The 27,773-nt window shown below is 39.5% G+C and overlaps 1 protein-coding gene across 4 annotated transcripts in view; it reads right to left on the reverse strand.

The window, feature by feature from the left end:
* LOC119719451 (golgin subfamily A member 4-like) overlaps window positions 1-27,773 on the reverse strand; it is a 34,807-nt gene that overhangs the window by 2,714 nt on the left and 4,320 nt on the right. For 3 of the 4 annotated variants that reach the window (XM_038188907.1, XM_038188909.1, XM_038188908.1), the window contains exons 4-22: window positions 27,088-27,354; window positions 24,995-25,042; window positions 23,964-24,020; window positions 23,021-23,119; window positions 21,931-22,044; window positions 21,574-21,714; window positions 20,742-20,973; window positions 17,226-17,338; window positions 16,970-17,098; window positions 16,696-16,875; window positions 11,558-16,437; window positions 11,137-11,336; window positions 10,028-10,158; window positions 8,624-8,830; window positions 8,001-8,102; window positions 6,550-6,646; window positions 5,833-5,909; window positions 5,124-5,171; window positions 4,276-4,368 (exon numbers count right to left, since the gene is read on the reverse strand). In XM_038188907.1, coding sequence (XP_038044835.1) covers window positions 4,276-4,368; window positions 5,124-5,171; window positions 5,833-5,909; window positions 6,550-6,646; window positions 8,001-8,102; window positions 8,624-8,830; window positions 10,028-10,158; window positions 11,137-11,336; window positions 11,558-16,437; window positions 16,696-16,875; window positions 16,970-17,098; window positions 17,226-17,338; window positions 20,742-20,973; window positions 21,574-21,714; window positions 21,931-22,044; window positions 23,021-23,119; window positions 23,964-24,020; window positions 24,995-25,042; window positions 27,088-27,354 — 7,215 coding nt within the window. The remainder of the gene's footprint in view (window positions 1-4,275; window positions 4,369-5,123; window positions 5,172-5,832; window positions 5,910-6,549; window positions 6,647-8,000; window positions 8,103-8,623; window positions 8,831-10,027; window positions 10,159-11,136; window positions 11,337-11,557; window positions 16,438-16,695; window positions 16,876-16,969; window positions 17,099-17,225; window positions 17,339-20,741; window positions 20,974-21,573; window positions 21,715-21,930; window positions 22,045-23,020; window positions 23,120-23,963; window positions 24,021-24,994; window positions 25,043-27,087; window positions 27,355-27,773) is intronic. The other variant, XM_038188911.1, reaches the window with a different exon arrangement.

A 27,773-nucleotide genomic window follows, 5' to 3' on the forward strand; every position in this document is an offset into this window, starting at 1 on the left:
AATTACCTTTATTAAATATAAACTTAAAATTGTTTTAGGCCCTTATTTTGAAGATTTATGAAATCTAATAACATCCATTTCGGCCAAAAATTGAAAAAAAATGGTAAAGGGGTTACCTTTGCATTTTTTGTTATTGAATTTTATGAAAAAAAAATTTCCCGCAAATCACGTCAAAAGTCCATTTTATTCAAGATAAACCAATTAAGGTGATTTTTGGACATCATTTTGAAGATTTATAGGATTTTTGATATAAAATTCGTTTTGGCCTAAACTTTAAAAAAGTTGTAAGGGGTTGAACTTGCTTTTTGAATTGAATCGTGTCAAAATGAACTTTTTAGCAAATAACTCAAAAAGTCATTCTTATTCAAGATAAACCTATTGAAATAGTTCTTAGGCCCTTATTTTGAATACTAATGGAAATTATAACAGAACCCCTTTTTGGCCAAAAAATTAGAAAAAAAGTAAGGGTTAGTTAACCCAAGACAATATTACTAGAAATGAACACGCCAGCAACTTTTGCCTGAAAATTCTAAGAAAATGTGTTGTTCCATTATATAACCAGAGGTGTATTCTACCTATATATATTTACCTATAAATATTTAAAAAGTGTCGTTTGAGAATGTGAATTTATATTCGTTCACCCCAACTAATTGGTACATAAACAGAGTTACTGTCTAACAAATTGTTGGTATCGTAAAACATTTTTAAAAGAAAGACGGTTAAATTTGCTCTATTGTAGTAAAACTGTGAGTTTGGTAACAGAAACTGGAACATGTATTGCATTGAAAATTGCTTTGAACCACAAGTAATATTTTGACATAATTGCAGTTTACGTATAGGCCCTCATTTTAAACATTTGTTGAATCTATAAGAAAATATTATTTTTGGCAAAATTACAAAAATAACGTAAGGGGTTAACCTTGTATTTTTAATCAAATTTAGTTCAACTTTAACTTTTCTCCAAATAACCACAAAATGCTTTTCGGATGCAAGATAAACCCAATGAAATAGTTGCTATCGCCTTATTTTGAAGATTGTGAAATTTAGAACAAATTCTTATTCAGGGTAATTAATTGTAACAAAATTGTAGGACAATTACGAACATAACATGCCGGGAAAACTGGTTTAAAAAAAATTGTGAAGTTATTTGTTGTTAACCTGACGGTTATGTTACATTACTTTCATATTTTCAAAAAATCTGTTGTTAGTGAATATTTATTCATAATCAATTCCAAATTATTTTACAACAAGTTACTCTTTGTGTGTCTCTTTAAACGTAGCTGTAATTTTTTTTTTTAGAGTATTTCATTTAGTTACTGCTTGTCATCAGTATATATAAGTAAAGTGTATTTTTGGTGTTTTAGGTTAAATTCCTATTTAATTCCTAGTATGTATCAATTGTATTCACAAATTTTGATGTAATTTCGCTCTCTAATAGAGTTTGCAAAATGTTCAAAAAAATTCACTTATTGTTATTATTATTATTAACTGAGCTAAAACTGTCCAGTAGAAATATTTCAGAGAAAGTCGGTATAATTTGCATTTTCATGGTAAAATTTGAACAGATTGTTACATTACGTTGCAGTGTACTGTAAGTTTGTACATTGATGTATATTTTTTACTACTGTTTTATGTCAACAAAAATGCTGAATTAAATTCCAAAAACCATGGTATGACAAGTTATACATGTTAGCATTATTGCACTCTTGTTCTTATTTGTTTGTCTTTTAATTTACTTTCTAAGTCCAATCTTGTAAAGAAGATATATAGTCTTGGAAGCAATTAAGTCAATTTCCATTAAAGCTAAATATCAAGGCTTAATACTTCCCTTGGAATATGAATATGATTGAGTATAAGTACAAAGTATAAGTATCAACCATCCAGCTAAATATTTTAAGTATAAAGTATAAGTATCAACCATCCAGCGAAAAAAATTCCCAGTGAGTTGATCAGCCAAAACCTAAGTCCAAAGTTCCTACCCCAGACCCAAGGCCTCTACCCCTCAGCTTCCAACTCTCTCTGGAGACTAAGTCAGAACAACCTAAGGGTTTTAATTACCGGAAACCTTACTTTTTTAAGAAAAACCCGGTGGTGTAGTGGTAAGAGTGTAAGGCTACATACCCAAGGGTTCCCGGTTCAAGTCCCACCCATGCACAATTTTGTCAGAAAACTTAGTATATATTTTAAAAAAAGTCTAAAAGCTCCTCAGGACGGCCCAGGACCTGAACCGGGACATCCCGGTTCGGATCCTGAGGCGCATCCTACTGAGCTAACTGGCTCTTGATAAAATTTCTTCGGACGTTATATATAAACCTTAGGATGACGCAATTCAAAAAATTACCCATAAGCCATCTGTACATGAATATTCATATATGCAAAATAGATAAACATGAGGATACCAATATGTAAATTTCTGGGTTGAGTGCAGCACTGACGTGTATTTATTCAGTATATTCTTCTTTACTTGATTTAAAGCGCTATATAAGAACCCTTTATTATTATTATTTTAACAGTCACAAGGGTCTCATGAAAGAAGCTAGCCATTTTTTAAAATTTATTTTAAATAAAAATTGGGTAAAAAAAATTACTTTTCCCCAGACATTCCCAAGACAGCTTTTGATGCAAAATAAATGTAATGAAATAATCTGTAGGGCCCAATATTTTGAATATTCGTGGAATTTATAAATCAAAAATCAACCGACAGAATAAATTCAGACTAAAACACAATGTTCATGTACTGATTTATTGGAACTTGATTACAATAAAATAAATAGTTGTACTTAACAGCTACCTCATATTTTTTCATGCAAAAAATCAAGTACTTACAGAGAACTACACTCAATGTTTATAATAATACCCGAGTTTGAATTATGGACAAAATAAAATGGCCGAGCCACCATGGCTTAATAGCAAGGGGGTGTTGGGGGGGGGGGGGGAGGGGGAATATACAGTATATTTCTAATAGACATTCTAATAGTTAAATATATTTATTTCACAAAAGTCCCACCCCTGCATATATCCCCCTCCTCTCTGACATAAATTTACGACAAAAAATATTCTTTTAATGGGCACAAGGGGATGGGTAGGGTTGAGGATGGATGGTGATTTCACGAAAAAAAAAAAGCTTCCCCAAAGGTATTTGTTTGTAAATAAATATCATATAATTTACATATAAAACAATGCAAAAGCTAAATCATTTCTTAAATTAAAATTCCACATAAAATAACATCACAAAAACGTACATTGCAAGGCAATGAATGTAACTGTAGGTTGTAGAACTGAAAACACATTGTTTCACTTTTTTTATATAAATATATAAATTACCTCCAAGCACAAAATGTAACATTTTAATATGAACGCGGACAGCTGGACAGACTGACAGACAGATAGACGGACAAACAGAAATTGGTATTACATAGGCTCGATATCGCATCTGCTTTGCAGCCCGCCAAAATTAAACGCTCAATAAATGAAAAAAAATACAAAATAATTTGTGCAGTACATGAGATTGCAGGTGCAGTTCAAACAAAACCCTTTCATGACATCGAATGAATGAATTAAAAAAAAAATCAATGAAACAAGTTGAAAGAGACGTAAATTCCATCAGCAAAGTTAAGATTAGGATGGGGTTATGAGTGGGTTGGGTATGAGAATGTCAACAATGGGTAATGGTTATTTTACAACTAAACCTCGAGAGTCAATTGATGAAAAAAATAGTGGCTTCCATTTTGAATGAGTGGAATCTGCCAACAGAGGGCGCTCTAAAGTGATGTTATAAATTAATTCTTGTGCTTCTTGTCAACAATTTGCCTGTGACTCCCCCTAATGCCTAATGTTCTCAATTCTGTTACAAATTCATCAATGCATCAACATGAATGTAATACAATGTAGAACATGTGCTAATGGGTGAAGATGAAGATCAAACCAGTCAGGAAAATAAATCTGAAAACCATGTAAAATTTTAGAAAAAAAGGCTGCTTAGTACAGCCTCGTACAGCAATTATCTTCCTTTTAAATAATTTTTTTTTTTTCAAAATGCAAAATCGCGCCATGGAGTGTTGAAAATGACTTTTCACGCACTTACAAAAGGTATGTCATGATCATTTATCGAGAAAATGTATTAAAAATGCAATTATCTTGAAATGAATAATTCTTCCTGTGTACTCAGGCGAGGTTTGTCAAACTTCGTAACAGCCCCCTCTGTTGGCTTGTTTCTGTCGTTACATCAATCCGCACTTCAACACAACCATCTTGAAAAAAGAATCATCTTCTTACCAAGTTGGTGTTCTTCTTTTCTTCGTGTGCTACTATGTCGTCCGTCTGCTCTTTAGAGAACTTTACGACGGCTGCTATCACCTTGGCCATAGTCTGCAACAACAAAAGTTTTAAGATAATTTTACTTAAACTTTCCAAGGAGTGAAAGTAAATAATGACTTCTGCAAGTGGTAAGGTATAAAAACCTAAACCTTCCTTGATGACTTACAGGGTTCGACCTTAACTTTTTTGTCCACTAGCCAGCCGGGCTACTGGAACAGACTCTTAACTAACCCGCAGGCATTTTCAATAGCCTGCATTTTTTTTTTTAGCTCAAATACAAAAATGGCGCATTTTCAGGCTCAATTCCGAGGCAATTTTGACAGCGTTTTTAAATATAAACAGATCTAATAATTTAACCTTTTAAAACAGTTGAAAAAACGAGACACAAATTAATGAGGTTTTCTTTCTAAATTTAATGATTTATTTCTTCCTGTCCTTTCATCTTTGCCATGTCCCAGTAATTTTTTGACTCACCAGCCGGGCTACTTAAGGAATAGTTTCACCAGCCCGCCGCTGTTTTGACTAGCATTTGGCTAGCGGGCTACCGCTAATTTCGAACCCTGACTTATGGAACAAGTTATTTTCGCTTGGTTTCATCTCAGGAAATCTTAACACTTAACAGCAAAATGTCCAGGACTTGATTCTGTACAACCTGCGGCAATCATGTTTCTGTAACAAATCGCCTATCGTTGCAGTTTGCTTAAAGCCAGTATGCTGTTTACAAGTTCAGACATTTTTATAATTTTTTTGATCATCATGTGCCACAAAATAAAACTGCTAATAATGGGACAGAATTCTTTGCCTACCTTCGTTTCTCGGCCCATCATGTACTGGTACAGCACATTCTTCAAATACTGCAAGAAAGGAACATAATAACGTTTAAATGTCCGCCTTAATCATAAATGAATCTTGTAAAAGAAATAAATAAAGCTGTGAAAATGGTATCATGATGTACATGTATGAGTTAACGATGGCTCGTAATGGCGTCGTACAAAATACATAATTGGTAACAAAACTATGAGTATTTAAATTACTATTATTATTGGTTTATTAAAAACCTTTATGTCCAAAAAGGCCAAATTGTAATGATTTACATATGGAATTATCATATTTTTGTTTTTGAAAAATACAAGATATAAAATACAAAAAGTGACATTTAAATTACTATTATTGTTGTTTTTGGTTTATTAAAAGCTGTCATTTCCAAAAAGGCCAAATTGTACATGATTTACAGATAGAATAATCATATTTTTTTTGTAAAATACAAGATATAAAATACAAAAGGTGACATTATCAAAAAGTACAAAATACACAATATAATCCACAAAAAAAGTATAGTTTAAAACAAATGATTTACAATAAACACCAATGGTCAGGAATTCCTGAACACAATTTCAATAAAATGGAACAAGGGGTAAACAGTTGAACACAACAGACTGAAAACAAAAAGACTGATAAAAAGATAGATAAACTAAACAGTCCATGAGGTATATACCGGAACAAATTTGGTCTTACCTCAATTTGCGTAGGTTCTGTCAACGTGATGGTCTTGTGTTTGCTGGGTGTACTGTTGGGTGATGCCACTGGCGACCCTGTCCGGTAATAAACATTAAAAATGTTTACACTACTTGAATGATAATTATCCAAACAAATAAGGAAAACGAAAAGTCTTTGGGATTGCTACAAATATGTATGCTGGTCTTGAAGAAATGTATCAATCTTGACTTTCCTCTGGGAGACATTTTTTACCGCAACATACTACACTGCAATTTCTTTCTCACATTGTGACTTTCTCATTTCAAGACTCCACAAAATTAGTTCCTGCAATATCATAAATGTTTTTAACATTTAAGACAATGTATGCCTGACAATCACACATTCACTGCTCAGAACGTGACTAGGAAATGTTGCACAAAAAGCGGTTCAATGGGCTCAGTGCGCAAACAAGAGAGGGAGCTTTTTTAACCACTTCGATAGCCTAGGGGAAAGGACATGTCCTGGTTCATGCACATATTGCGTGACGTGCGCACAACAAATTTTATTTCAAATGTGCACAAAGCGATGTGCACATTCACGTCAGGCGTCGTCAGCAATGCATTCCAATGTCTTTCCCAGTAGTCTTCCCCAACTCTCCCTTTCTGACCGTTGAGGGGGTACTTGTGCACGGAGCCCGTATCAGTCTGTTCCACACAAACGTTTATGGGTGCAGGGTGCAAGAACAGTTTAGGTTACCTGGTTCTGACCCCCTGAGGGCGCTGTTTTCATCCAGCAGCTGCCTCTCTCGCAGCTGGAGCTGAGCCAGGTGAGCCCTCTGTTGTTGAACCTCAGCCTAGAAGGAAAAAATGACACATTATTGATTGAAAATTGGCGGGACAGACAGCGGGGTAGTTTTTCAAATAATTCAGTATTGGATTTTTTCCAACTTGGACTTCATCAAATATTCAAATTTTTGATTTCAAAATGTTAAACGTGCACCAGCCTATTAACTGACAGCCGATCTGGACTTGTCGGCTTCAAAAATAATATAAAGAACAGGCAGTCGAATGGCCGACACTGGACCAATTTTAAAGAACAACTTTGAGCTAATATTCCTCATGGAACTATGAGGATTTGGGAGGATTTGGGAAGGTAAGGGATAAAACAATTTCAAGTCATGAACAGAATTATTCAAAGCTTCAAAGAGAGTAAACGACATGGCTGCAACGGCACACCAATTTTCTCAGATTTAAAAACCAACAACACAAACAATTTCCATGTAAAAATATAATATGCCATGAAAATGATATCAAGTTCATTGTAAGTTTAATGAGCAGCAAACTGGTTAGAAAAACTTCAACCCAGCATTATTGGTTAACAAATCGGAAAGAAACATGTCCCAAAAAAGCATCAAGTCGAGCAGTAAAGGAAAATGCAAAGATGGAAGGACAGCAAAGATGAAGCCCTTCAACACAAGTTCAAGATTGCCCGCAGTGTTTTTGGTTGGACTGGCAACAGAAATAGCACCCAAACCGTGAAGAAAGCTTCTAGGCTAACTGTATGATGAAATTCTGCAGTACCAATCTTTTCTCCAAATCATTAACTACAAGCTCTACAGTACAAAACCTAGCGCTGTTCGGAATATAAAAATATTCGATCATCGAATGAACCTTCGAATAGTGTTTTTGCTGGTTCGAATAAAAAAAAAAAAAAAAAAAAAAAAAATACAAGCGTACATCCACAACTGTGATGTTATTTTAATCATTAAGTGGCAGTGTTTTATTGTCAAGTGCGACTTTTTTGTCTGCGGTTCATTGCAACCATCCTTTCAGCAGGTTCAAGTCTTTGAGTTGACAAACAAATTATGAAATACTACAAAATATTCCAGCGGCCAATAAAATAGATCGCCGCATGCAAATTTTCAATGACGCGCCTCGCCTGCACCTTTTGACCAGTGCGACACCAAGTTGCAGCTGGTTGGTTCGAATATTTGAATAATCGAATAGGCCTACAGTTTGAATAATCAAATACCATATTATTCAAAATGGGCAGCCCTAGTACCAAAATGAGTTAGCATGAAACTCTACCATTAATAACTACTCTAAGCCCTGTTTTAATTGCACAGTAAGTGTGGAGGATTGAGCATAGTTAGGGTGAGAAAGTAATCTCTTGCAAGGACAAGAGGTGACTACCGCGGTGCTTAGTACCTTCAACATGATATTGTTTTGATTCAGCTCCTCAGGATTCAAGTTTTCAGGACTAGCTAAGAGGGGATCTAAGGACTCCACAGAGCCCATCTCGTTGCCTCCCTGTGGAGAAATTGTCAACACCTTTCATCTTAAAAAATGTCTTGAACACTAAAAGTGTGTAGCACAAAAGGTCCCTCCCATCCAAATCTTGTTCAAATCTTGATTCAATTTAATAAAAAATTAGTTCCTACTTTTGTACATGAAACAAATTTGTTATCCACAGTCAAGTTGACCAGACATGATTGATAAAATAGACCAAATGCAATATGGACCAAGTTTCTAGAGGGTGTATGGCAATTATAATCCACTAAAAAAACAATTTGCAGGGCTCAAGTAAAGGTACATCTATGCGACACAGGAGTATGGAGCATGTTTCAAAATTTGACAACATTTCTTGAAGTAAAGCAATGCCCAAACTATTCGGGATCAAGACACTGTACCCTCATCTAAGAAGGCATAGTGGTGTATTTATTTGACTCGTATCAAATATAGTAGGCATGATTTAATTGACAAATATCTCAGACTTAGCACTTTCAGTACCTGACCTGATGGCAGTGACCAACAGACAAAGACCCACTGACCTGCTTGCCAGCGCTGAGCGACTTCTGGTAAGCGGCAAACTCCTTCCTGAGCTTCGCCTCCAGGTCCGACAGCTCGTTCTGATGGGTGGATTCCTGGTGCTCCAGACGGAACTCAATCTCGTTCAGCTGGGCCTTGTGGTCCACGTTCAGCTGGCCGATGCGCGCCTCGTACGTCTGCTTGACCTGCTTGATCTGCTCGCGACATTCCTGTGTTACAACATGTAAAGAGAGTGACAGATAGGCTTGGGTGACTCCAACATTTTTGGAATTGATTCTGATTCTATCCAAGAATCGTGATTACATTTGGAATCAATTCAAGTTCTCCCCAACGAAAATAAGATTGGAAAAAATAACGAAACAGTCTAAAATGTGAGGCCTTCCTGCAAAATGAGACACAACTTGGCATTGGTCGAAATGAGGGTTTACATGTATTAGGAAGGAGAATAAAATTCTCCTGAAGCCCCGTTCATACTCGGCGCAAAAGCCAAAGTGAACGTGACTTTGTGATGTCATGGCAAGTATTCGCACTGCGAATTCATAAAAGTTAAACATATCTCAGCTCGGGCAAATTTCGCAGCGAATGTTTCATAACGTCAAATTTGCTTCGCATTAGCACACACATGGAGTATCTAACAGGCTTTACAATACTGTTTGTTGCACTTCAAGCCGACATTCACTGGACAAGTTAAGGCTGTTAAAAGTCTGCACTTATCGGTATGTCAAAAAGTAAAATACTGAGAGAAAGGCCTTTGAAGTTGCAGGTTTTGTAGTCGTGCAAATGAAAGATGCAAATTGGTTTTCCTTAAAAAACACTTTTGTACCACAATTTTATACTATTTCCTTACAATAAATAGGCGGTAGACATCTCAAAGGTTATAAATATCAATAAATCTGAAAATTGAAAAAAAAAAAAAAAAAAAAAATTCACCCCATTCGTTGTTTTTCATTTTTCTCGAATATGGCCTGTTCCAAGTTCTGTCTCATCTTCCCACAATGCCTCACGTATGTGAATAGTAATTAATCATCAATTACAGACATGTTATAATTATCTACCTCAAATAATTCATTTTGCAATCTCAGTTTTAGCACACACTTCAAGACAATTGGAAGCATTTGTGCCGCTCAATGTTGAGAACTTAACCCTAACTCCCTAGCATGATTTACTAGGAACCATACCCATCCTGGCAAATTCCAACACCATATGGGAAACTGTGCACACATATTTCTGACTTAGTTTCTGGAGGTGTGCCAACCCAATGTAAAAGACTGTCAGTTTAAGGGGTACTGTACCCATCCTGACAGATTCCAACAATGCATGCTGTTGGGGTTTGATGGGTGGAGTTATGTTAGGGTTTTAGAACTTTCCAGAAGCTTTCTCCCTGTACATGTAGTTGTGAAACTTACAGCAATTTCCTCTTTATGTCTATCATTGATGCACTCTAACTCTCTTCCCTGCTCGTCAATCTCTCGTTGCAGCTCCTTGACCATCCCCCTATGCTCCTTCTCGATCCGCTGCTCAACATTCTGACCTTTATCTGGACGAAATAACAATTACAGTTATCACAATACATTGGTAATGGTTACTTTGGAACTAAAGGTATTATCTTCAAGTAAACTTGAATCCTCGATCCTGATTGGTGAATCCATGGCAACAAGCCGTGCTACATATAACCCTGTAGCACGGCCTCGGTCCATACCGCACTCCGCGTATTACGCTTTTCTAAGATGCGTTGTGTACGCGTTCCATCTTAACTGTGCGTCAAGTTTGCTGGAAGATAAATTCGTTATCATGCTCGCGCTCGTGGAACACGAAAAATGTAGTGCGTCTGCGTCCAATATTGGTATGTGGGACACAGACGCATTACATTATTTCGTGTTCCACACGCGCTCGTTGGATAACTTATAATATACAACATTTGCTTTTGCTGTAATTTCAGAAATGGATGGATTTAGGGGCGAGTATTTCATAGCAAATATTGTTAAACAGACTTGTTTTATAAAGTTTTGTGTTCACAGAAGCTGGAAAACCAAGAAAAAAATGCTGTTCTTGCAGTCTGGTTCCCTGACCCTACTTCAGACGAACAGAGCAATTTATAGACGTCGTGGAATTGTCAGGTCAGGGAACCAGACTAGCTTGGTTGCACCCGTTCACAGATGTGTAACCGATTGCAAAAAAAATACGGATTAACTAAACTTGGTAAATTCGGGGCAGTATTTGAAAAAAGGCTGTTTTATTTTCCAACGATGGTGGGCTGACCATCATTTGAAATTGATACAAAAATACCTCTTTTCTTGAAAATGACAGCACACTAGGTGCCATGATTTTACATGTGCTTAAAACTGCCATTCACCAAAAGTCCAGTGAGCTATTTCATAATAATTTGGTAGTTTTGTTTTTTGATGTTTGTACATTCCCTTTAAGCGAATAATTCCTGAATAAAGACTTTGAAATGATTTATATATCAAGACACGAAATAGACAGACTGACAGTGTGATGAGAGACAAGCACTCACAGATGGCTTCGTGGAGTGCCTTCTCCGTCTCCTGCTCCTTGGTCGCCATCTTGGTCGTCATCTCCCTGACCATCTGCTTGATCTTGGAGTGATGCTCAAGCCCCTGCTCTTCCAGCTTCTTGTCACACTCCCTCTGGAGGCTTGTCAGTCTCTTCTCGCTGTCTGTGGTGAGCTTGTCCAATTCAATCTTGTGCTCTTGCCTGCGAAGGAAGTTGAATGAACATTGCGATATTTTTGCAGGAATCAGTTCGAAAGGTTATTTTCTAATTTGTTTTAAAATCATGTAGTGAATGCACAGTTTCGGACATCATGCCGCATTTCTGATTTTCAATTCTGATGACTCTCCATACAATATATACTTGGATGCGACCAACATTGAAAATGGTAAAACTTTCAAGGGTTGAAAAGTTTAACTACTCACTTAAGTAAGTCAATTTCTTGCTCCAATTTCTCGCTGGTTTTCCTCAGTTTCTCTTCTAGTTCTTTCTCTCTCCTCCTTGCATCCTTGTCAACTTTATCGCCATCACCAGAGGGAGGAGCAGCTCCTAGCATCCCCTCCCTGGCTACCATGATGGTTTCCTCCACGGGTTGCGCACTTGAAACTTGGATCTTCTCGCGTTCCTGCGTTAACTCTTGCTGGAGTGTTAAGACCTCCAGTTCATGAGCTGCTTTTAAGGTGTTGATCTGCTCTTCCAGGGCTGCGACTTCTTCAAGTTGGGAAGATTTAGCGGTAGACAGCTCGTTGGTTAGCGTCCTGCATCGCTCTTCGATGGCATCGAATTGCTTCTTTCTGGTGTCCAGATCATCACGGTACTGTTTCTTAATCTCTCCCAGTCTTCCCTCGGCCTTCTTCTTTAGATCTGCAACTCTCTGCTTGGTTTCCTCTTTTGCCTTCTCAATTTCTTGCTTCACTGTTTCTTCCATCTCTGCGATACGGTTGTCCTTGGTGTGACAAAGTTCTTCTAGTTCCTTTATCCTCTCCGACTCCATTTTCTTGGAGTCATTTTCCAGTGATAGTCTCGCTTGTTGCTCCTCGGCAACCTTGGCCGTTTCCTTCTTTAATTCCTCCATCAACTGTGAGATCTTATCATCTTTGGTTGAACACAACTGTTCCAGTTCAGATATCTTACCCAATGTCTCACCCTTGGAACTTTCAGCAGATGATCTTAAATGTTCAACCTCTTTCACTTTCTCCATTTCCTGTTTCAACTCCTCTTCAACTTCGCTGATCCTGTTGTCCTTCTGACCACAAAGCTGCACCAATTCATCAATCCTCTCAAGATCTTTGTTCTTGCTGTCACTCTGTGAAGATAAGTTCTCCCTCTCTTCCTCCAATTTCCTCTTGGTGTCCTGAAGCTCATCTGTCAGCTTCTGTCTCTCGGAATCATAATTGGCCATCAAGGAGGTGATCTCAGTTTCCAGCGCAGTCGACTTCTCCTTGTGGAGTGCCAACAGGTCCTGTGTTTGTTTCTCCATGAGTGCAATCTGCTCTTCCGCTGCCTTCACCTTGACCTGCATCTCCAAGTCGTTATCAATCAACTCGTCGATCTTCTGCTGGTGCTCCATCTCCATCTGCTCGATCTGCTGCTCATACTTGGATCCCTCTTGCCGAGTCGACCCCTCAAACTGCTTCTGCATCACCTCTACCATCTCAAAGTGCTGTTGCTCCAGCTGCTCCATGTTGGCCTTCAGCTCCTTATCTTTCTTCTCCAACTCCTCCTTGTGGCACTTTTCTAGCTTCTCGATGAGCTCTGTTGTTTTCTTCTCCTCCAGGGCAAGGCTCTCTTGGTGCTCCTTCTGCAAAGAAGAATTGTTTTCTCTCAAGTTTTCAATCTCTGCAGACTTTTCCTTCTCCAATCTCTGCAAAGTGTCATCCAACTCTTGTTTAAATCCATCCTCTCTTCTCTTGGCCGCTTGTTCCAACTCTTCAACCCTCTCTGCGTATTTCTTAGCAGAGCTTTCAAGTTCTTCGGTGTGAATCTTCTTTAGGTTCTGTATCTCGGCTGAGTAATCACTTGAGGATCGTTGAAGAGTCTCTGTGACTTGTTTTTGATGTTCCTGGCTCATCTGTTCCTTTTCCTGTTTGAGCTCCTCCATCTGGGACTTGAGGGAAGAGATCTTGGCCTTGGCTTGGTCGCGGAACTCAATCATCTGCTTTTTGTGAGTTTCCTTGTCCCTCTTCAGTGTTTCTTGATGCTCTTGCGTGAGACGCTCAATCTGCTCTTGTTGTGTTGCTTGCAGCTTTGACATCAGGTCCTCGGAGCCTACTTCCTTCTCTTTGACCAAATCTGACAGCTGACTCTGGAAATCAGCTTCTCTCTGACCAAGTTTCTCTTCAGCATCCTTGCTCAGTCTCTCTACCTCTTCTTGGTGATTCTTTGTGATGGCTGACATCTTTTTCTCATTCTCTTCCTGGAGTTCGTGCATGGTTTCCTGAAGAGATAGTATCTTGGATTCCAGGAGAGAAACTTTCTCTGAATGCTGGTTGCTGAGCTCTAATCGGTCAGACTCTGCTTTCTCTTTCAGAGCCTTTCTACTTTCTTCAAACTCCTCTTGCAAGTGTTTGGTCTTCTCTTCTTGAGCTGCTTTAAACTCAGCCAACTTTTCTTTGTTTTTCTCTTGCAGGTCCTCGTAATGCTTTTTGACAGTGGTTATCTTTGATTTTGCCTGATTCCTTAATTCAGACATTTGGGTCTTGTGAGTCTCTGAAATCTTCTCTATTTGGTCACTGTGTTCCTTAACAACATTCTGCAGTTCTGAATTTCTGTTTTGAAGCTCAAGAGAAAGAGATTCTTGGGCCTGGGTTTTGCTCTCAATCTCTGCTTTGAGAGAAGTTTCAGCGTCTTGCAATTCTTTCAGCCTTTCCTCTTGCTTGGATGTAAGTTCTGCCCTCTCAGACGCTTCAGATTTTATCTGCGCCAGCTCTATTTGGAGTCCTGCTACTTTTGCTGTCAAGACAGACTCCAATTCCCTCAACTCTCTCAAACTGTTATCCTTTTCTGTAAGCTGGATGGACTTTTCTTCAAGGTCTTGTCGAAGGCTCCCTAGCTGCCTTTCCTGCTGCTCAAGTTTGCTGCCAAGAGCCTCAGACTGCCCAGACTTCTGTTGAATCTCAACTTCAAGCTTTGCCATGCTAGCCAACTGCTCTTTAAGCCTTCCTTCTTCTTCACTGAGATTTTCATATGACTTCTGCAACTCCTGTAGTTCAATTTCTTTGCTTTCGAATCGAGAGTTCAAGCCATCAAGTTCAATTCTCAGGGCATCCCTTTCTTCAGAGAACTGGGCATGTTCTTTGGTATGGGTATCCTCCAGCTTTGCAATTTCTGATTGGAGATCTGACTCCACCCTTTGCAACTCCTCTGACTTCTGATCGAACTCCTTTCTCAAGGCATCCAAGGATGTTGACAAATCTGCTTCTTTGCTTTTGGATTCCTCCAGCTGACTGTCCTTCTCTGTTCGGAGGGTCTCCAACTCTGCTTCCTTTGCCTGCAACCTGACCGTTGCGGCTTCATGGTCATTTCTGAGCTCATCCAGACTTTGCTGGAGGGAAGCAGAGCTAGACTTGAGATCCTGTATGACCTTTTCTCTCTGACTTATCTCATCATGAGCTTCGGCGAGCTGCTCTCCGAGTTTTCCTGTTAGCTCATCAACTGAACTCTGTTTCTGAATCTCAACCGACTCCAACCTCCTCTCCAAATCCTTCTCGTGGTTGGCCCTCTCCTCCTGTAACCTCTCTTGGAAACTTGATTCAAGTTGTGCAACTGTTTCTTTATGTTTGTTTTCATTATCAGTTAGTTGCAGTTCAAGCGACTCACACAGGTTCTCCTTTTCCTTATAAAGGGATACTAATCTCTCTTCTTCGTCCTCTTTACTTTTGAGTTGTGATAGTCTTTCATTTAGTAGAGATTCAAGTTTGTTGTTGGCCTCCTCGTGCTCATGCTGCCTAGTTTCTGCATGTTCTTGTATTTCTGAAACTTGGTTTTCAAGTTCAGCAACTCTGGAAACCTTGGCGTCAAGTTCTGCTTGAAGTTTCTGAGTACTTTCAGCATATTCACTGTCTAGTCTTGCCTTCTCCTCTTGGATGGCAGAAAGTTGATCTTGGAGATCTGAGGAGAGGGTGTCTTTCTCTTCCAGGCTTTTCCTTAGAGCTTGGATTTCCTCTGAATACTTTTCATTGTGAGAGTTCACTTCTTGTAAGGCTGTATTTATTCTGCCTAACTGTTCAGAGTGTTTCTGTCTTTCTAACTGCAAGCTTTCGTTAACTGCGGCCAGATCTCCATCAAGTTTGAGTTGAAGAGCTTCCAAAGAGTTCTGTAACTCCTTCTCTTTCAGCTGCAGGTCCTGGATTGTCTTCTCTTGTTCAGCTACAGTGCTGTTAGCCTCAGTAAGCTTGTTGCTAAGCTGGCTGGCAAACTCATCAGCTGAGCTCTGCTTCTGGATTTCCAACGCTTCTAACCTTCTCATCAACTCCTTTTCATGGTTATCCTGCTGGAATTGCATCTTCTGTTCAAACTCGGCAATCTTGTTCTCATGCTCTTTGGCCTTAGCTTCCATGTCTCTGTTCAGAGCATCATTCTGATGCCTCAGCTCATCCATTTCAGAGAGACACTTCTGGATTTCATTTTCCTTATCCCTAAGCTCTTTGAGATGAACTTCGGCTGCAGCCTTCATCTGCTCATCCAATTCTGCAATCCGAGTTTCAGCTTCCTTGACCTTCTGATCCAAGCGATCCTGAAGTTCAGAACTCACTCGCTTCAGGTCTTCTGCTTGCGCACAGGATTCTTCAAGCTTTCTAAGCTGTTCTCCAACATCCTCTGTCCTGGCAGATTCCTCCATCTTGACCTTCTCCTCCAAGGACACTATCGTCTCATTCTTTTTCTGCATTTCACCAGTCAGCTCTTGGATCCGCTGCTTCATCTCGGAAGCCTTTGCCGCCAGCTTCTGCAACTGGTCAATCTTCTCTTGGACAATCTTCTGATGGTTCTGATTCAGCTCATCCACTTTGGCGTTGTAACGAGCGTCGGCATCCTTATTGGTTGTCTCCAAGACCTCCTCCTGTGTTCGCTTCATCTCATCAATGTACGACCGCTGTTCCTGCTTCATCTCCTCGATCCTTGTGGAGAGTTCCTCCTGATGGGCTGCCTTCAGGTCTTCCATGGCCTTCTCGTGTTTCTCTTTATTGTTAGCTATGGCTGTGCGGCTGCGCTTCACTATGTCTTCTATCTTGTTACGAGCTCCCGTTTTGTCAGTCTCAAGCTTGTCTTTCAACTGCTGTAAGTTGCCCTCCATCTCAAGCTTTTCCTGTGAAATGTGAAGAGATGAAAAGTTTCAATGATTGGATTAACAGGAAATCAGTCAAACCCAACACACAGTATACCATGATGTTTCACTTCAATTTTAGGTAAGTCCACACTGTGTTACTGAACATAAATTATTTGGGGATTGTTCTTTAGTAAATCCTCATCTAGGATTAGGTTTCAATAACTCGCCATATTTGCTTGTCACAGACTTTACATCAATTTTGCTCCGGACTGTTTGAATTTGAAACGGTTGCCTTACCGTGGTCATGGCATCGATGGTGCGTTGAAGCTCATCCTTCTGGCTGTCCTGAGCGCTCACGGCAGCCATCTTTTGCAGTTCTCTCTCCTCGATGGCCATCATCATCTCTTGCTCTCGCTCCTTGAGAATCTTCTTCTGCTCTTCGTCTCTCAGCTTCATGGCCATCTGGAGATCTTTCTCCTTTGATTGAACAAGACAAGTTAAAATTAGACAATATGTACTTCAGGTTTCTTCAGGACTGGAAGCGGTACCTGAATTTCTGTCTTGGACCTACCTTGGTTGCCAGGGCATTCTCATGCTCCTGCTGTTTCTGCTTCAAGATGCCCTCCCAGTGGCTGTTCCTCTCAGCTATCGCATCCTCCTTCATCTTCTCTAAATCTTTCTTTACTGTCTCTTTCTCTTCCTAAAAGAAAAGATAAACATTATTTTAAAGTATACTTTCAGACCATACCTTAAATCTTCCAAGACCTTTGATAATGGTATCTCTTGGCAAATTTTAGGTCAGTTATCCATAGGAACAGCTAGCATACCTGCATGAGCGAGATGACTGCTTGTTTGCCTCTGGACAGCTCCTGGGCAAGGTTCTGCTTTTCTTCCTCGCCTCGTTTTTCAGTTGTTTCCAGCTGCTGCCGCAACTCAAGAACTGGAAGAAATAAACAACAACAACAACATCAATAAATAAATAAATGAAATATAATTTTATGCCTTACCAAATATAGAAGTGTGTGAAATGTTGTATCTATAACAAGTAATGGTTGGTTTTTGTTTTGTTTTGTGCAGGAGCAAACAGTCCTGTTTTACATAACTCCCGAGGACAAGCCATTGTCTTTTCCTTTGTCCCCGTATTATAACACTCTCCAGCACATAAACACAGGATCGAGGACCGTTTTTGACAATCGATGAACGATTGATGTCAACAAAGGATCTGTTGTTCTCCAATTGTCTGTCGGTTCTCAGAGTGTATGTAGTTCATGCACACAGAGGACATGTCTACACAAGGACTTTTGCAGTACTTCGTTATTGTTTTTCTTGTTTCTTAATACCGGGGATCAAAATGGTTATCAAAATGTATGGGAATTCCCACACATTTCTATTATTTTTCTCAGAATTGGAGTTTTCAGGAATTTGGGAACTTCTTGCAAATAAAGTATCTATGAGTATATGGTGAGAATTTCAAATTACATGTGCAAACATCACCATTTATACACAGTCCCAAACATGTATTTTTTTCCTGAGGCAAATTAGGAACATGTATTTATCCTTAATAACAGTGAACCCAAATCTTTCACCCTAGTAACCAAACAAATATCACTCAAAACATACATTGCCGCATGCAATCCCGACCAGAGACAAAACGGGGCTATTACTGAAAAACGTTCGCCATGAAAATTCAATTTTTTTTTTTTAAAAGCTTTGTAAAACTGCACAAAGAGAAAAAAAAAATGAATGTTTTCTTTCTGCTGCGTGCAATGAATGATATGGTGTGTGGTGTTGCACGTCCAGTTTGCGCTTGTAATGTGAAACTGCATGACAGGGTTTTGAGCTGCCTTACATGAGATTTGTTTTGTTAATCAGCATGGCAAAAAGACGTGGTTGGGTGTCATATTTCTAGATGGTACAATGCTGAGAAGTGAAGGAAAAAAAAAAAAAAAAAAGCCTTGTGTTTATTGAAAACAATGCTTAAACTGTCAATATATTGCGATGCAGAAAGGAAACATCGATAGGTATTTTTTGGGGGGTGGGGGGGGGTAAAATTACAAAATCCTGCAGAGCTTTGCCAGCAATATGGGGAAACAGACAGGACCTTCCAACAAAACTAAATAAAATGTAGAGCTGGTCATGCCAATTCACATACAGGTGTTGACTGCAATCGCTTGAATTTTCAAGTTTTCCAAATTTTGTTTTTGATTTCAAAGAAGAAGGGAAACCCATTTCATTCCGTTTTAAAAGGCCATTAAAGGCAACTGTGTTAATGCAATTATTGAAAATACACGTTTGTGTCCCATGAAACCCGATTTTCAATTTTTGTTTTGCCATTTTCAAGAGTATTTAGGTACTTTTTGTTTTGGTTTGATGCTAATGCAAATTTCTTTATTCATGAGGAAAAGTGTGATGTCACTTCAGGCAGAAACCTCATGACTGGTATTTCAGCACCAAAAGTTGCCAGAGTTTTGGATATTTCGCTGTCGTAAATTTTCTTTTCTGTGGTGATTCGTTGTTGCGTTCAGTACATGGCAGTAAGCCAATGAGCAAAATTTTGTGACAAACATTTTCAATGAGCAGACTTTGGGATCACAATTTGTACAGAAAACCCCGAAGCTGAACAGTGTCTCCCTGAAATGACATCACAGAAACAGCGCTCTCAGTTGTCCGGAAAAGCATTTTAAAAATGTGTCATAAAAGTGCACTTTTCAATAAAATTAACCAAAAAGGATGTCAAACAGTTTTCATACATTGAAGAGGAGTAGAAAGTTGCACAGAATATGTTCCTTAGAAAGATTCACTTCATGGCCCCTTAACTGCTGCATAAAAAATGAAGAATATAAACATGTAGCCAAAAGAGTGCACAAGGAAAGCTACCAATGAGGGATAGACAGGACCACCTTGCAATAAAGTTGAGCAAGCTAGAGGGTCCTAACCTGTCCTCCTAGCCTCTCTGATTTGTTGCAGGTGTCTGGCTTTGTACGCGGCTGCTGATTGGCCGGATTCGGAGGGGAAAAAGTGTTCCCGTCCAATCGGGGAGGGGGATGGAGATGGGGAGGGAGTCAGGCCTGATGAGGAGAAATTCGTTGTGAGATTTATTCATCTATGTTTGTGAAACTTGGTTTAGGGCATATTTCAAGACCTCAGAATCTCATACTTTGGTTTTGTGGTGTCTTTCCTAGTCTGTACCCGTTATAATCGCCTTATCTCAGACCAATGATGCCTTCAATAATGCCTGAGTGGCCCCAACACATTAACTGAACTGATCAATAAAGCCATAAGTTTCTTACATGATCTAGCAACTCAAATATCATGGAATTTGATCAAATGCCATAACACTCCCTGTTCATCTCAGGAATGCAAACTTTCTCACTGTACAGTCCAGGAACGCCAGCTGAATGAAAATGTTGTATGCATGCACACTCACAAGGAAAAGCCACTGCCGACGTACATCTGATACATGGTGACATTCCAGGTGTGAAATTGCCGTGATTACTGAAGGAATATTCCATATTTTGAGAGCATCCCTAATGCCCAAATATCCAATAGGGCTTATTTACACATATGCGATATGCAACTTTTTCACGCCGCAATGTCTCAGATTCATGCATTTGTCCACAAATATGCGATATTTCACACAGTTTTTTGTCCATCTTTTACAAGCAATCAGTTCAGGCACAGGTTCCAGGTAAAATACATATATGCAACATTTTGTGCCGCGTAAAAATGACTACAAATTGTCTTACAAAATTTGTGCGATAATAAGTCACGTGCCTTTGTCGCGTACATGAAAACATGCTCATTGATTTCTGCGTATTTATCAAAACGCGCGACATGCAACATTTTAAAATGACTACAAATTGTATTACAAAATTTGTGCGAAAATAAGTCACGTGACTTTGTCGCCCATGAAAACATGCTCATTGATTTCTGCGTATTTATCAAAACGCGGGACATGCAAAATTTTGTGTCGCGCAAAAAAATCACTACAAATTGTATGTAAAAAAAATTGTGTGATAAATCGCATGATTTGTCGCATACATGAAAACATGTTCATTGATTTCAGCGTATTTATAAAAGCATGTGACATTGTGGCATGACAAAGTCGTGTATGTGTAAATAGGCCTTAAGGCAGAATTAAATAACAATGGGAATTGGATATTTAATGACCATTTACATCGTTTGGTCACATTCAATACTTCTAAGTGAATGTGACAACTCAAAATCGGTTGTGCTAGGTCATCTTTGTCAGGACAAATTTTCCAACTAAATCACCGTTTGCAGTTTTTGTAATACTTGTCATTTATGATATAAGTATTGAACAACAATCGATATACAACTACCTGTTTTCTCAGTCTCGCCCAGCTTCTGTCTCAAGTCGTCTCTCTCATGCCCCGCCTCCCTGGCCTTCTCCCTATGCTCCGCCCCTTCTGCCTGGCTCTTCTCCAGCTCCCCGTGCATGTGTTGTTTGGTCTCTGCGATGGCTAGGGCCTTCTCCTCCCCGGCCTGGTCTAGGAGAGACTTGGCCTGGCTCACTTGCTCCGAGAACTTGACCTGTTCGGCTGACTGTCGCTCCTGAGTGACCGAGAAAAAAAATATGGTATTTTTGAAAAATCTGGTTTGGATGCAAAAATGTCAGAAGTACACTGGGAAAAAATGGTTGTTATTGGTTTCCACTGAACTGAATGCCAATGTCCAAAAACAAAATTTATTGAGTAGCTTGACAAATGAACTGTATACATGTAAATTAAGGGGGCATTTCCTTTCACACAAAAGAAGAGCAAGATGATTGTATCTCTTTACTCTTAAAGAAACATTTCTACTATTCTAACCACCCAAAATTTATAAAAACCTTTGGGGAGAATTATTCTGATACTCTGTCGCAGTACTTAAAAAGTAACATCTGTCACGGGCCAATATGGCCCATCAGGCCAGCGTTTATCTCTGGTTTCAGAGGCATGAAATGACTGAAAATAATTCTATTCCCCCTGGATGGGATGCCAGTCCATTGCAGGTTACTTCCCAGCTAATGCCAGTACCCATAATCCTGGGTGGAGAGAGGCAAGTGGAGGTAAAGTGGCTTGCCCAAGGACACAAAATATGACCAGCAGCTGGATTTGAACAGCTGACCCTCTGATCACGAGTCACAAATCCTAAAACCAAAAAAGTTCACACCTTGAGTTGTTCCAACTCCTTGGCATTCTCCTCCAGTTGCTTCTTCAAGTTGTCTTTCTCCGTCAGCAAGCCGGCTGACTTCTCTTTGTTGTTGCGGATTGTGTCTTTGCACTTGGTCAGCAGCCCCTCTAGCCTCTTCACCTGGAAAGGGGAAAGATGAAGGGTTAAAGTTGAAGGCCACATATGGAACTCTTACTTGTCTTACAGTAAAATGTTCAATTGTGAGTGCTCTGATTTGGGCACATCTAAATCAAGCCCGACGCATTAATTAGGCACACAAAACTGTTGAGTGTTGCTTTAGAGAAAAACACATATGCGTGTGACAACACAACTAAATCGGGAAAATGTTACTGTCACCTTTTCTTTGAGTGCGTTGACGGTCTCAGCTGAGGAAGCCTCTCCGGACCCATCAGTTGCTTCTTCACTTGGTTTGAACTCATCAGGCACGACGCCTTTCTTCAGTAGGCCAACCTGAACAGTGGAATAAGATAAGGGTCAAGATCTGGCATGCGCAACTCGCTAACATTGGGTTCATGTAGACGCACACTCAAAGTTGATCTGTGGAGTTAAGGCCCGTCTCGATTCATATCTGGGACGAGTTCCGGACAAGTTGCAAATATTGTATCAAGTACAAGTTGCAGTATTCTGAACAACTTCCCCACAATCTTTTTGCGATGAAGTTATCAGTATCAGTGAGTCAAGCAGTTGTTAAAGTTAGGTTCCCCGGAACATGTCTGGGGCAAATGCCGAGCTTCTTCTGGACAAATTGAACAATTCCACCCGCAACTTGTCCAGAACTCGTTCCGGGTATGAATTCAGAAGAGCCCTTACTGTGTTGCTACATCAGGCACGCCCCAGACTGAAAATTCAGGGGCCATCATGTGAGATGCAGAGGAAAGTTGTTAAGTTTGCTTACATTTCAGGAAACATAAATTGAAAAGTTGGGGGAAATATCTGCAAAGTTAAGTTTGATTTTATTTATTGAATGGCATTATTTAAAACAAAAAGGGAATATTTTGAGGAAATACCGAATTTTAGCAGGGTGGGAGAGGATTGAGGTCATGCCAGCTACCCCCATCCCTCAAAAAATCTTCCCTATATATACTTAAACCCTAACCCTCCAGGGTATTTTGGCTAGAAACCCTGCAAAACACGGCAACATGCAACACTTGACTAAGTGACAAGCCTGCCCAGTGTAGCAAGATCCATCAGGCCAAAAGTCTCAAGGCCAAACTGCCTCAGAGTCTGTGGTCACCAACTGCAGCAGGATACAACTGTGGCATTGTTCAATGGGACTTAGCTCTCATTGTTTCAGAGCTGGCCATTCATGCACTGGTGTTGGTAGCTGAATGCATCAAAGTGCACCAGTTCTTTTCCACCTGATGCGCTGTTGCGTATGGCAGGGTTAGGGTTAACAGATAATAGATAATTTATAATTTCACCGTACCTGAGTTTGTAAAACCCCGATGATCTCGTCCTTCTCATCCAACTGCATCTTGAAAGACTCCACCAGATGAGTCTTGGCTTGACGATCCAGATCTGCAGCCTGGAATGAAAAACACAAAATTAGTTGAAATCAATAAATCAAGTTTCGTGCAATACATGTACACTTGCATTCCTTCACCCATTAGCGCCTGTACTACATTGTATTACATTGTGTTTATTCACTGAAGAATCAATGAAACCATACAGTACTCAGGTGGTTTCAGGGGGCTACAGTGAGTAACAGGTGCTGTTCCAGGGCAGTTTCAGGCGGTACAGAGACTGGGTTAACTCTCTCGGGATTTTTTTTCATCACTCCAATAGTCCCCTAAAATCTTCTAGGGCTGTCCCGAATATGGCAAATATACCAAATATTTGAATAGCTTTTTGCCGGTTTGAATACATGAGGATAAAAAACCAAAAAAATAAGCAAGATTGTGATGTTGTTTTAATCGTAAAGCTGCGGTGCTTTATTGTCAGATGCCAATTTTTTTTTGTCGACGATGGTTCGTTGTTCCCATCCTTTTAGCAGATTAAAGCCCTTTACTCTTTTAATACACTTACTGTAATATCAATCACCGCATACACATTTTAACTGGCGTGCTTTACGTGCAACTTTTGACCAATGTGGCACGCAGTTGCAGCTGGCGTACAACTTGATCAGACAGTTTAAAATAATCAAATTTCCAGTGAAACGCAGGTTGTGAATAATCGAAGACTAAATTATTCAGAAGTGGACAGCGTTAAAATCTTCCACTGTGCTGCAGAAAACCAATGCATTTTCACAAGGCTTGAAGCCCCACGTTAGGCAACAATGACGGGGCCGTACCTCTGAAGGATCTAGGAGTGAGAAGGTTAGGTTCTGGACAGGAAGTCTGAATGATAATGAGATGATAAAAGCAGGTTACCTCCTTGAGTTCTGAGATTCTGCGCAGCGCTTTGTCTTGACTCTGTGCCATGATGGTCTGGGGAAATAAGGCAAGGCAAAAATGGAATGAGAGGTTCAGGAATGAACATGTAGTAGTCCAGGGGCCGATTTCCAGAAACTCGTCTTATCTTACGACTCATCTTAGGACTCAAGACGAGTCCCTACTCTAAGATGGATCCTAGCTAAGACGTGTCCTAAGAGTGATTTCACTAAACGCATCTTAAGCAAGATGCATCAAAATTACCAATTTGATGGCCTTTTAATGTTTGTTTTTAACGCTTGACAAAACAGTTGTTGAAAAGAAACGCACAACACAAATTTCCAGAGCGCGTGCATAGAACACAAACTTTCACCTGTAAAATGTCTCTACTCATTAAATTTCACACGCAAACAAGGTCTACATAAGACACGATACAGTCATTAATACCCTTATGACTAAACGTCTTGCTCCCCGGTTCATCACTCTATTTCGAGAACCCAAAGTACTTTATTTCAAAAAGTGTACTGACGTATAATTACATTTTGTGCAACTAAGCTGTTTTATTCAAACTACCCACGTGTCACTAATCTTTTCAAATCTATTTCTACAGCGGTTTTCTTCTTCGAAACTATAGCTCTAGGCCGACACTCATCTTAAACGAGAAGACATTGCAATGATGTCCAGACGATATAAAAATATTAACACACTGTTCATGAGATAAGACAACCCTAAGACTGATTATAAATTAAGTTAAGACGAGTTCAGCTGCGTTGCTAAGGAAGGATATGTCCAAAGCATCTTAAAATTGGTGAAACCGATACTAAGACGAGTTACCCTTCCCGAGACACGTCTTAGCATTTCGTGAAATCGGCCCCAGTGATACCAAAGAGGGGTTATATGTATGTACGGAAATAACATGAACGAAATGAACAGGGAAATGCTGGGGAGGAATAAGTTGAATTGGGAGAACCAGATTACTGCATAATGAATTAATTTATTTTGACCTAAAAATACAATTATAATTAGCATACCTTGACTTTGTCATTATCCTTTTGCAAATCTTTGTACGCTCTGATCAGCTGAAAGCAAAAACACACCCCAAAAAACCGCATTAATTATTATCTCATGAAAATTCAACTATGGAACTTGTAACTTGAACTTAAAAGCTTACTTTGCTAGGTACCTTCTTTTATGTGCCCTGAAAAAAAAAATAAAGACTAGGCTGTACATGTATATTCCACATCTTGCAAAATATTCCAAATGATCTTTAAGAATTTTCTAACATCTGGGAATTTTAGAGTTAAATAACAAAAAACAAACAAGCACAAGAAAAATCAAATCACTACCTGAATAAGGAAATATATTTCTGCTTTGCCGGTTGTATGTTTAAAACCAGTTTTTGGGCCTGGTTGCCGATAATGGCTGCAGCTGAACCACTACTTGTTTTAATAATACCAGTCAAGCACATACATGTATTTATTATCATTCATAAATACCTTTCAGTTACAAAGTCAAAACAAGTCAGGTGTGTTTACAAACACAAATGCCCCGCAACCGTGACTGTTTCCATGACATAACACCACTCTAACATCAACTTACATGTACCTTGGTCAAATGGAACGTTCATTGACAGCATTAGTGTCTTCTGTAGGTTTTATATGAATTAATCCCTAATCCCTATGATCTCAGAATAAATACAAGATTTCTATTGTTTTAGCCACTGTGACCTTGACCCTTGACCTTTTGACCCCCAATGCGATAGGCTTCTTAGGATTGCCAAGGACAATCCACGAACCAAATTTGAAATTCATATGTAAAGTATTTCTCAAGTTATCGCGCTGACAAAATTTCTATTGTTTCAGCCACTGTGACCTTGACCCTTGACCTTTTGGCCCCAAATGCAAAAGGCTTCTTAGAATTGCCAAGGACAATCCACAAACCAAATTTGAAGTTCATATGTAAAGTATTTCTCAAGTTATCGCGCTGACAAAATTTCTATTGTTTCAGCCACTGTGACCTTGACCCTTGACCTTTCGGCCCCAAATGCAAAAGGCTTCTTAGGATTACCAAGGACAATCCACAAACCAAATTTGAAGTTCATATGTAAAGTATTTCTCAAGTTATCGCGCTGACAAAATTTCTATTGTTTCAGCCACTGTGACCTTGACCCTTGACCTTTTGGCCCCAAATGCAAAAGGCTTCTTAGAATTGCCAAGGACAATCCACAAACCAAATTTGAAGTTCATATGTAAAGTATTTCTCAAGTTATCGCGCTGACAAAATTTCTATTGTTTCAGCCACTGTGACCTTGACCCTTGACCTTTCGGCCCCAAATGCAAAAGGCTTCTTAGGATTACCAAGGACAATTCACAAACCAAATTTGAAGTTCATATGTAAAGTATTTCTCAAGTTATCGCGCTGACAAGATTTGTCCGGACACACACACCCACACACCCACCCACCCACACACACACCCACACACCCACCCACCCACGGAAGGACAAGGCGGAAACAGTATGCCCTTTCGGCTTCGCCGCGGGGCATAATAAGCCAAAAATCCACTCATTTCCAACAATTTTGTTCAACAATTCACCTCGTGTTTTGTGAAACACCCATCTGGCAATGTCTATGGTATGTGCCTCACAGGTGAAGTGCTAAGAATGACCTTATATGGAAATTGACCAGCGTGGTGTGTACCGCGCAATGTGGCACAGGATAATAATTAATATAATAATTAGATTTTATTTAATTAATTATCACTTTTAAAAGATGATTTATCATTTTAAATCAGACTGTATAATGGTGTACTTGTTTGTATTCATATTGTGTTTGAGTGTGATTGTAAGCTGTTTTGATAAATTGTTTTGAACACACGGGGTGTTGATTTTCATGTTTTTAATCATGATGGTTAATAATAAATTGAATTGAATTGAATTGAATTGAATTGAGGATCAAAGTGGTTAAAATTAGCCAGTGTTTCATCAGCCGTTTTAACTACCCACGTGACAGGTTTTTGACCAATAGGAATGGGTAAACTGTCCTAGGCATTTATGAATAAGTGCTTTTAAGAGAAAACAAGTTCTTGGCCCCCGTTTATCAAAAAATAAGCCTGAAATAAACTGACCTCAGAGAATTTGCCCTTGTACTTAGCCAGGCTTCGCTCCACCTTCCTGAACTTCTGGAACAACTCCTCCTTGCTGAAGGCATCCAGGCTGACCACGGGCTCGTCCATCTCGCTCTCCGTGTCCGAGGGGGCCTGGTAGGTACTCTTGACTGGGGTCTGGTACTGGGGGAAGAGGGGGCTCTCGGGGACAGGGGTGGCAGCTGCTGGATGGGTGGAGGGCTGGGGTGGGGTCTTGGTGGGCGTGCTCAGGAGAGGGGTGGTGTTCTCCTAAACAGACGAACATCATTCGGTTAGTTTTTTGGTGATTACTGAACGTAAGTTGATTTTTTTAGCAGAAAATCCAAGTTTTTATCAAAACCGACAATACAATAGACAATTCTGTAGAATGCGATTTTTGTAGCCAGAAAATGGTTAGACGGCAGATTTGGGGAATGATCAAATGCTATTAGTGGTTGTAAAAGGTTTGCTTTCCAGCAAATGACACTAGTTTTCTGTGGAGTGACACCATACATGACACTACACAACATTTCTGACAGAACAATGTGTAGTATCATTTTTTAAACACGCAACATTTGGATAAAACAAGTAATCTGATCTATTTACTTTTGTGAAATTAACACTCTCGGTATCATATTTCTGTATTGACACTATGCTATACAAACTCAACAAGCGACGTTGATTTCCAA

This window comes from Patiria miniata, unplaced genomic scaffold (assembly GCF_015706575.1).
Source record: "Patiria miniata isolate m_02_andy unplaced genomic scaffold, ASM1570657v1 HiC_scaffold_8, whole genome shotgun sequence".
Lineage (NCBI taxonomy): Eukaryota > Metazoa > Echinodermata > Asteroidea > Valvatida > Asterinidae > Patiria > Patiria miniata.